We start from the raw sequence: 11,340 nt of genomic DNA on the forward strand, positions 1-11,340 counted from the left end.
GCAATTCTAAATGTGAAATCTCGTAATTCTGACTTTTTTAGTTTCCGCCACATAATAAAAAAACAATAAACAAGATAATTGCAAGTTTTAATCTCACACTACAGTCTTTTTTCTCACAATTACTAGTTTATATCTTATAATAAAATGCATGCATTTCTCACACTTCTGAGAAAAAAGTCAGAACCGTAAGATAAAAACTTTCAATTGCCTTTTATCCGGTGGCAGAAGCAAGCTTCCATAGAGTGAGCTTTAATAACCAGAATAAAAGATGATTATTAAGGTTCACACGGTGAACAAACCCTAAAGGTTGATGAGATCAGAATATGTGGAATAATGGCTTCCTCTGCCGCCGTCTGCTGAACGTGTCAATGGCGTTTGCGGAGGAAACGGCTCTGATCTGAATCACAAATCTACTGGAAACCCAGGAATGGGAAAATCATTCCGGCGGTCCAGGAAAGCTCAGCCGGAGCGTTTGAGACGGGCTCCAGCTCCATATTTCACTATCGGGGCACAATGAGCTCTTTCTGCGGCGTTTAAGGAGTTTGTTTCTGCTTTCTGAGTGTTGGAGGAGAGTTCGGAGCTTTTTTGGCAGAGAGCAGCGCAAACAGAGACAAACACGAGTAAACATTTACAGCATTAATCACGGTTTATTTGTGATAAACGTATATGCTGCTGCGGATCCCAGCGATCGGTGCAAACCGGCCCTCCTAAACTGGCCTGAACTGGTTTCCTGATCTGCTTTTCTCTTTGCCAGTAGCTCAGCTGGTTTAAAATGGTCTCGCTTTTTCAATAACGACAGCATTTATCCAGAACTATCAGTGCAGACAAAATACTGTGACATTAGTAAGTTGGCTTGAGAAAGCTAATGATGTTTAAATGCCATTTAAACTTAATATTGTTCTTCTTCTTCTGAGACTAAAACTTCTGACTGCTGCTCCTCCTAGAGCTTCAAACTAACTAACTAATCCAAACTAACTTGTTAATTACGCTACAAACTTGCTAGTAACATGCTAATAAATTGTTAATCATGCTAGAATCATGCTAGCAACATGCTAGTAACTGACTAATCATGCTACCAACATGCTAGCAACATGCTAGTAACATGGTAATCATGCTAGCAACATGATAATCATGTTAACAACATGCTAGTAGGCTAACATGCTAATCCTGCTAGAATCATGCTAACATGATAGAAACATGCTAATTACGTTATAATCATGCTAACAACATGCTAGTAACATGATAATCATGCTAGCAACATGCTAATAAATTGTTAATCATGCTAGAATCATGTTAATTATGTTAGAATTATGTTAGCAACATGCTAGTAACTGACTAATCATGTTAACAACATGTTAGTAACATGTTAATCCTGCTAGAATCATGCTAACATGTTAGAAACATGCTAATTACGTTAGAATCATGCTACCAAAATGTTAGTAACATGATAATCATGGAAGCAACATGCTAGTAACTGACTAATCATGCTAACAACATGCTAGTAACATGTTAATAAATTGTTAATCATGTTAGAATCATGCTAATTATGTTAGAATCATGCTAGCAACATGCTAGTAACTGACTAATCATGCTACCAACATGCTAGTAACATGATAATCATGCTAGCAACATGCCAGTAACATGATAATCATGCTAGCAACATGCTAGTAACAGACTAATCATGTTAACAACATGCTAGTAGGCTAACATGCTAATCCTGCTAGAATCATGCTAACATGATAGAAACATGCTAATTACGTTAGAATCATGCTACCAACATGCTAGTAACATGATAATCATGCTAGCAACATGGTAATAAATTGTTAATCATGCTAGAATCATGTTAATTATGTTAGAATTATGCTAGCAACATGCTAGTAACTGACTAATCATGTTAACAACATGCTAGTAACATGTTAATCCTGGTAGAATCATGCTAACATGTTAGAAACATGCTAATTACGTTAGAATCATGCTACCAAAATGTTAGTAACATGATAATCATGGAAGCAACATGCTAGTAACTGACTAATCATGCTAACAACATGCTAGTAACATGTTAATAAATTGCTAATCATGCTAACATGCTAATCATGTTAGAAACTTGCTAATTATGTTAGAATTATGCTAGCAATATGCTAGTAACTGACTAATCATGCTAGCAACATGCTAGTAACTGACTTATCATGTTAACAACATGTTAGTAACATGCTAATAAATTGCCAATCCTGCTAGAATAATGCTAACATGTTAGTAACATGCTAATTATGTTAGAATCATGCTGACAACATGCTAGTAACATGCTAATTATGTTAGAATCATGCTGACAACATGCTAGTAACATGCTAATTATGGTAACAACACGCTAGCAACATGCTGATCATGATAAAACAATGCTAGCAAAATGTTAGTAACTTGCAAATAATGCTAACAACATGCTAGTAATTTACTAATCATGGTAGCAACATGCTAGTAACTTGCTATCTATCAAACTTTGAGCTTTTAAAACTACTTCAAACTTCAAACTATTTCAGACTGAAAACTGTCAAACTTAATGAAAACTTTAAAACATTTTCATCTTTCTGGTCTTGCTTTCTTAAGCCAACTTAAAGTTTGTCTTGACAAACCTTTTTTGTCTAGTTGTTAATGATTGTGTTTTAGTCTGATGTTGTTGCTCTAATCACCAGGGTTATTATAGTTAACTAAACACAAACATTTCAATGGGACATTTCAAACCAGCTAAAACCATTCTAAGCCTTTTTTTCAGTTGTAAAACAAGAAAATAGTGAATTTGCGTACTTGATTTTCTAACAGAGCAGAGCTGTGAGTTACAATTAACACATCTGATCACGCTGAAACCCGACTTCAGCAGATTTACTACCAAACCAGTGTAGAAAATGTGAAAAACGTCTGTAGATTGTGTCCGGGCCAAAACATCAGTCATCGCTTGACTTGCTCTCGGCGCTCCAGAGCCGTTTCCTGCTCTTGGCAGATAGCGGACAGTATTTATTGTCAAAGGTTCTCGCCGATGTCCAGGGCAAATCCCTGTCATTACAGCGGGTCACGTGACCTCAGAGGAATGGACGACAGGCACCAGACGGCCCAGACGGGTTAACCAGAGCCCAGAACCGGAGTTAACCAGAACACACACATACACAAAAAAGACATTCCAAACAACATTCATTCAGACACACACTCAGTTTAACATCCTGCACAACGGCTCCAGATCAACTAAAGTTCAACAGCGGAGATATTTACTACAAAGTTACCTCACAATATATGGGTGAAACCTGTCAAGAACTTCTCCGAGTCATATTTCACATTTTCCCAACTAAAACCCACGCTTGTTTTCTCACACATTCTCAATTTCTGAAACTATGGATTTAAACTCAAAATACATGCAGACAACATACAAAACCTTACACATCTCTCGCAAATCCAAGCACTTCTTACAAAGCTGTTTTAACTCAAAAATCAAATTTCAACCCCAAATCAAGACCAACCACACTGCAAAAAAAGAAGTTCTTACTCCGTATTGTCGTCTTGTACTGGAAAACGAATGTCTAAATATCTGTTCTTAAATCAAATGACCGAAGTAGGAAATTGGCGTGACCCAGTTGAGAAATTTAGGATATAAAAACGTCGTAGGAACATTGTTTTAAAATGTTTCTAAAAATGTTCTCGCAACTTTCTTTATTTTTTCCTCAAAATGTAACATTTGAACATTTATTTTTAATATTCTAAGAACGCTAGAATGTCAGAACATTCATCAAGTACAAATAACATCATAAGGACATTTTAATAATGTTTATACGTTATGAGACCATCTATTAAATATGACTGGGGTAACTTTAAAATAGTGAACGTTGTAAGAATCTGCACAACGGCTCCAGATCAATTAAAGTTCATTTACTACAAAGTTACTTCACAATATATGGGTGAAACCTGTCAAGAACTTCTCCGAGTCATATTTCATCCTAAAATCAAGACCCAACTAAAACCCACGCTTGTTTTCTCACACATTCTCAATTTCTGAAACTATGGCTTTTTCTGTAAACTCTTTACACAAAACCCAAATACATGCAGACAACATACAGTACACAACCTTACACATCTTTTGCAAACGCAAACACTTCTTATAAAGCTGTTTTAACTCAAAAATAAAATTTCAACCCAAAATCAAGACCAACCACACTGCACAAAAAATGATGTCCGTATTGTCGTCTTGTTTTCCAGTACAAATGTCTAAATATCTGTTCTTAAATCAAATTACCGAAGTAGGAAATTGGCGTGACCCAGTTGAGAAATTTAGGTTATAAAAACGTCGTAGGAACATTGTCTTAAAATGTTTCTAAAATGTTAAAAAGTCTAGTTTTCTTGACACATGACAAAATCTGACAAAAATGTTCTCGCAAGCTTTTACTAACTTCATTTTTTCCTCAAAATGTAACATTTGAACATTCATTTTTAATATTCTAAGAACGCTAGAATGTCAGAACATTCATCAAGTACAAATAACATCATAAGGACATTTTAAGAATGTTTATCTCAGAAAGTTTTCTCTCAACGTTACAAGACCATAAATTAAATATGACTGGAGTAACTTCTAAATGGTGAACGTTGTAAGAATCTTCCCTGTTAGTGAAGATATTAAAAAATATCATAAATATCAAAATAAAGTGAGTTTATAAAAAAAAAAAAAAAAACATCTGTCAGTGGTGTCCGAAAAAATCCATCCAGAGAGAAAACAAGATTATTTTTCTCATCCCTTTGGTAGACATTTATTACTTTAGCAAAAACTAACTTGATTTTTTTTTTTTTTTAATTCTCAGAAAACTCATTGGCTTCTCCAGTAAACATATCTTGATTCAAGAATGTTTAGATATTTGTACTGGAAAACAAGACAACGAATATTTGGCTGAAACAGCCTTTTTTTAAAATGTTTTAGAGGTCTGAAACAATGACGTTTAATTAGTGTTTCTGGCACATTTTGACAGCCTCAGTGTTCATTTCATGCACAAAACATGGATTAGCTACAACAGACGAATATGTGGATGCTAATCCTGGATTAACAGAATTGAATTTTCAGTTTTCGGCCCAGAACTTTCATTAATGAGAAGTTTAGCTGGTCTTACCTGCATCATGCGCCGTAATGATGAGCGTGTATTTGTCCTGAGTTTCCCGGTCCAGCGTTCGGATCAGGTTCAGCTGACCGCCAGATGTGAGGCTGAATGCTCCTGCATCATTTCCGCTGCTCAAGGTGTAGCTGATCTGACCGTTAGTGCCCAGATCATCATCACGGGCCACGACCTGCAGACACAACGCAAACCAAACCGATCAATAACGAAACACCAGTTGTCTTTAACTCAGTGGTGCAGCAAGTCAGCCCTGGGCTCATATGCAAAAAATTTGTACGGCCTCCTAATCATTATGGGCTCCAACTCGGTTAACTTGTTGATTTTCTTAAGTACATAATGTTATGTGAGTATTCACAAGCTGTTTTATTTACAGTATAAATGCTTGGAAATAATATTTAACCTTTTCAAGTCTCAGCCTATAAATTCTGTCAATTTTATGATAAAATGCAAACAATAAATGTGTTTTTACACTCTTTAATTTGTAGTGAGATAACTATATTTAACTCAGATCAAGCAGCATGTGAATCAATGATCTTTTCCTTTTTAATATTTGCAGCACGAAATAAACATGAAAAAATATTTGAATGCATTTAAAAAAAATAATAATAAACATGATGTCTCATGAAATCAATCAATCAGAGTAAAAAAAAAACATCAATAAAACATCTTTTGAATAAGTTAAAATAACAGCCAACAAGCCTATAACTTTGCCAACATTGTTTTATTTTTCTCATAAATCAACCAGTTAACTGAGTTGAAGCCTATCTTTTTATTGCTGTTTTTCATGTTAAATGTGAAGACAGGTTTGATGCCACCGATTTTTTTTTTGGGCGGAGGTGGAATTTTCACATTAACTTGTTTTCATTTTAAAGTAGTAATCTAAAGCATTCTATATATATATTGCTCATGTCTGTGAGGCAAATATTCGCTGAGTTTCGGATCATTTTTGTGAAGCGCTCCTCCTCAAGACAGAGACGGCAGAAAGCACAACGTTTTGTTGATATTGTGAGTGCACACAAATAAAAGTAGGCCTTTTGCAGTTCTGAATGATGTATTACTCTTACCTTTATGAGCAAAAATGATGGCGTATTTTAGGTTTCCACTGTTATTAAGACAAAAATGCAAGTGATTGTGCTGGCGCTTCCATGTCCTGCAACGCGTGCTTTAGCTTGCACTCTCCGCACAAACGATTGGATGACGCTTCTAACAGCACACATTTATCTAGGTTAAATGTTTAAATTAATATTGTGAAATGCATCAAGTGTTTTATGTCTATAGATTTTATTTTAGGCAAGGCTAAATTTAACAAACTCATGCTGCTGGCCACTTGGTCGTTACTTAAAAAAAAAACAAAAGCTTCAATTTAACAAACATAAAATGTTCCAAACTTACTAACTTTATAAAGAAACAAAACGAAATCTAGCCACTTTCCCATAAAATTCAAAACTGAACTATTTTAATGGCTGCAACAAAGGCTCTGTACTGATGAGTTGTCGGACAAGAATTTTGCTGAAGGGTGACAAGTTTGCATCCTTGGATATCCTGATTGTTTTTGTAACTAAACAGCTTCAGTGTAGTTAGCAATTCTGATTTGATGTTGACTTTCTCCATTTTCACACTGACTGGTTTCTCATTCTGTGTTTTAGGTCTCTAAAATGCCTCGGCTGGGTTCAGCGCTGGTTTGTGTGAGAGGGTTCTGAGAGACTCTGGCGTTGGCACACCTGACGGAGCCATGACTCCAGCTCATTTCCCTCTCAGGTGAGGTTTGTTTTGACTCGGACATTGGAGACCACCCTCATTATGTCATTTAGCTGCGGCATATTACTTTCTGCACTTACACTCTGTCATCCTGCGCTGGGAAGCCCGAGCCCAATTCACGCCCAGCATTTATCATTCCAGCCGCGCCGTCAAACACACAAGCGATTTCAGTTACATTTCCAAACAAGAGTGCGCTTTGTGCTGGAAATTTGGTTTCGTGTTTCTGCATGTTAAAGCAAAAACTATAAATGATGTAGAACCAAAGACGCCCAATCTAATGAGATGGACTAATGCTATCAAAAATTTCCCTCTAAGCTTTGTCACATTGGACGCTGGGTTCATTTTTGCCTCTTAAATCTTAATAGAGCCAAAAAGTATTAAATATATTTAGATGTTGGATTTATAATATCCAACAGATTTTGAATAAATTGTGCCGTCAAATGTGATTACAACCATATAAACATTTACCGCACAATCTAGCCAATCTAACGCTGTGTAAAATACATAAACTATATGCATCAAATGGTTATTTAGATATGTAAATATACATGACTGTAACAGTAAGAGGAAGCAATTTAAAGGTTCTGGTGGTAGGTAAAAAAACAAACAAAAAAAACGATAAAACTTAACAGTCACTACATGTTTAAAGTTTGTGTCCCAGACAAATCAAAGACTCAGTTTCTGAGTTTCCCAGTCGTAATTGGGTTATTCTTGGTATTCGGTGGCTTCTGTGTCTCTGGTGAAGATCATGACCACGTTATTTTAAGTCATTTTAAACTGTTGTTCAAAAAATAGGACTTTTTTGGCCTTCCATTTGATAGGTTTCGTTTCATAAATACATACATTTATTTTACATCTCTCAATCTTGATTACACAAAAAGCTGTTTTGAAAATTGTTTCCAAAATGTAGTGAATACCAGAAAGGACCCAGATATATGTCTTCTGAAGCTGTTTATGTCTGATTTCTGACTAGAAATATACCAACTAGTTCCTCTTTCATGAGTCACTTTTGGAAAGCACGTAGAGCTGAAACCCAATTTTAATTGTTGGAATGGCCAAGGATCAGCAATATCCACGTAAAACTGATCGTGTAGACCAAACCGTAAGTCGTAGAGACTTGAAACTTGGAGGGATGGAAGTGCTCACACCACCAGCAACATCACCAAGACTCGTCCCAATCGGCCCAACGGGGGCACTACAGCGATCAAAAGTATGAAATCGCTCATAACTCCTAAACAGTCGCAGACTCAAGTGTCCTATGTCATTGGAATCTTTGACTCACACTGGACAAAACGCAGATTCAGTCAAGAGCCTGGTGAAATTTTGGGTATTTGGGATTTTTTTTAAAACCTACTTTTGCAAACTAGTCCTAGTTCAGAACCAAACAAGTGCAGAAAGATTCTCTGGAGAGGGAATATCAATTATTATCAAAAACAGTTGAACTTTTGACTCGCCATCACAAAGGGATGCCAAAATGTTTAAAAGGGGCAGGGCCACTTTTAGTAAAAAACTAACGAGAAATCAAACTCAGGAAACTTATGTAAGAGCTCAATCTGAGGTTGCAGAACAAACATACGCAACATGAACCAATCAGCTTGTGTCAAGTCGTATAGTAATCAGTAATCGAGTAATGAATTTATTATTGCACCTCATTCCACCCCCTTTCCAGTAGTGTGCTTTCTGTCCTCCATAAAAGCCTAATTTCCCATGCAAATCAGCAAAATCATGTAACGTGACTTCCATAAAACGGGACGTGCTTGATTTATTAATGTTTCTTTGATGTCGTGTTTTTAAAAGCGAGAAAGAGAACTTGCAAATTTCTGTGTATGCGCTCAGACAGAGCAGAACACGGACATATAAAGTTATCTTTCAGCTTAAGGTGCGCACCTAAACGGTCAAATACACGCAAAAATATTTCAAAATGATGGCTTGGTGATTATTATGTAAACCCTTGTGAGTTATGTCTTAAATAAACAATTGAGAATGAAAGTACTGTTTGTAACAGTATATTGGATCCGTGAGGCTCTTAAAGCGGCAACAAATAATATTCCTTCTGCCGTCTCTGTGCTTAATATTAATAAAACGTAAAAATACAAAGAGAAAAAATCACTCACTGCTCTCGAATGAAGGACTTGTAATTTTAATAGGAAACAAAGCATGTTTAATTCTCACAGTGAAGACGCTGTTTTATTTTACATTCAAATAATTACATTCAATTTCTGTAGTAGGCTGTTACTGACTACTTTAGACGTGCATAACAAACTTTTTTTTTTAATTTGTATCTTTTTTTTTCTATTGTATTGCCATCTTTAAATTAATCACTAATATAATTATTCTTGGTATTCGGTGGCATCTGTGTCTCTGGTGAAGATCATGACCTCATTTTTTTAAGTCATTTTAAACTGTTGTTCATGTTTCCCCTAATAGGACTTTTTTGGCCTTCCATTTGATATGTTTCATTTTATAAATACATATATTTATTTTACATCTCTCAATCTTGATTACACAAAAAGTTGTTTTAAAAATTGTTTCCAAAATGTACTGAATACCAGGAAGGACCCAGATATATGTCTTCTGAAGCTGTTTATGTCTGATTTCTGACTAGAAAAATACCAATTAGTTCCTCTTTCATGAGTCACTTTTGGAAAGCACATAGAGCTGAAACCCAATTTTAATTGTTGGAATGGCCAAGGATCAGCAATCTCCACGTAAACCTGATCGTGCAGACCAAACCGTAAGCCGTAGAGACTTGAAACTTGGAGGGATGGAAGTACTCACAACGCCAACAACGTCACCAAGGCTCGGCCCAATCGGCCCAACGGGGGCGCTACAGCGATCAAAAGTCACTTTTGGAAAGCACATAGAGCTGAAACCCAATTTTAATTGTTGGAATGGCCAAGGATCAGCAATCTCCACGTAAACCTGATCGTGCAGACCAAACCGTAAGTCGTAGAGACTTGAAACTTGGAGGGATGTAAGTACTCACACCGCCAACAACATCACCAAGGCTCGTCCCAATCGGCCCAACGGGGGCGCTACAGCGATCAAAAGTCACTTTTGGAAAGCACATAGAGCTGAAACCCAATTTTAATTGGTGGAATGGCCAAGGATCAGCAATCTCCACGTAAAACTGATCTCAAATATTTCTCAAATATTTCTTTTCTATTGCATTGCCATCTTTAAATTAATCACTAATATAAAGTCCCAGACCCACTCATAATCGTGTTAAATAATCGTGATTATAATACTGACCAAAATAATCGTGATTATGATTTTTGCCATAATCGAGCAGCCCTACCGAAAGGTACCAATTACCAAAAATGACCCAAATGGTCTCTTTTTAATAAGTTTTACATCTGTATAATGCACAATTGTAAAAATATTCATGATAATTTCAACAGCTGTGTAAAAGGTGTGTACTTACCTGTAGGATGTTCTTGGGCAGGTTTCCTAAGTTCTCCTGTACGCTGACGCTGTAGGGCGAGAGCTCAAACGTGGGCGCGCAGTCGTTTACATCCAAAAGCACGATGTTAACGGTGGCGCGATCCACGCGAGGGCTGCTGCCGCGATCCGCCGCCTGAACCAGCAGAGAATACGCCGAGCGCGTCTCACGATCCAGCAACTTCGCCACCGAAATCACTCCCGTCACCGAGTCGATCCGGAAATCCGAGTTCACGTTCCCACCAGCGATGGAGAACCGTATCTGGCCGTTGGTTCCCTCGTCGGCGTCGCTGGCGAACACCTGCAGGACGTCGGTGCCGGTGAGCGTGTTCTCCTCGATCTCGATGTCGTAGATGTTCTGCGAGAAGCTAGGTGTGTTGTCGTTCACATCCAGCACGATCATAGTGACCTCCATGCTGGAGGACAGCAGCGGTTCGCCTTTATCCGTGGCCACGATGGTCAGAGAGTAATTGGCCATCTCCTCACGGTCCAGTTCGCCCACCAGAATCACACCACCGTCGATGTTCCCGATGCTGAATTTGTTTCCGAACGGCCCTTTGAGGGAATATTCCACGTAGCTGTTGGGGCCGCTGTCGGCATCAGACGCCTGCGCCGTGAACACCAGCGTATCCACAGGCGTGTTCTCCTGAATGTACGCTGTCGTCTGGGACGTGAAAGTGGGCGGGCAGTCGTTGACGTCCAATAGAATGATTGACACCTGTGCGGTGCTGGTGAAGCGGCTCATGGGAGGCGGGGCCAGGTCGTTAACGGTGATCACCAGGTTGTAAAATGACTGCGTCTCACGGTCCAACGCTTTCCTGGTCTGTAAGACGCCGGCGTTTGTGATGGTGAACTGCGACTGCGGGTCCCCTGAAGCGATGCTATAATGCAACTCCGCATTCGGCCCTGAAAAACAACACAAATGTTATTATATTTAATCAGGGGTCACACCTGTGCTGTTGAGGAAAATATTAGCATTGTTTAAAAACATTGAAAAGAGAAA

At 37.8% G+C, this 11,340-nt stretch overlaps 1 protein-coding gene across 1 annotated transcript in view; it reads right to left on the bottom strand.

The window, feature by feature from the left end:
* The window catches only part of fat4 (FAT atypical cadherin 4), an 82,077-nt gene that overhangs the window by 26,105 nt on the left and 44,632 nt on the right, over positions 1-11,340 (bottom strand). The window contains exons 8-9 of the mRNA XM_073820248.1: positions 10,321-11,243; positions 5,136-5,310 (exon numbers count right to left, since the gene is read on the bottom strand). Of these exons, the coding sequence (XP_073676349.1) occupies positions 5,136-5,310; positions 10,321-11,243 (1,098 nt within the window). The remainder of the gene's footprint in view (positions 1-5,135; positions 5,311-10,320; positions 11,244-11,340) is intronic.

The sequence above is a fragment of the Garra rufa genome, chromosome 16 (genome assembly GCF_049309525.1).
Source record: "Garra rufa chromosome 16, GarRuf1.0, whole genome shotgun sequence".
Classification (NCBI taxonomy): Eukaryota; Metazoa; Chordata; class Actinopteri; order Cypriniformes; family Cyprinidae; genus Garra; species Garra rufa.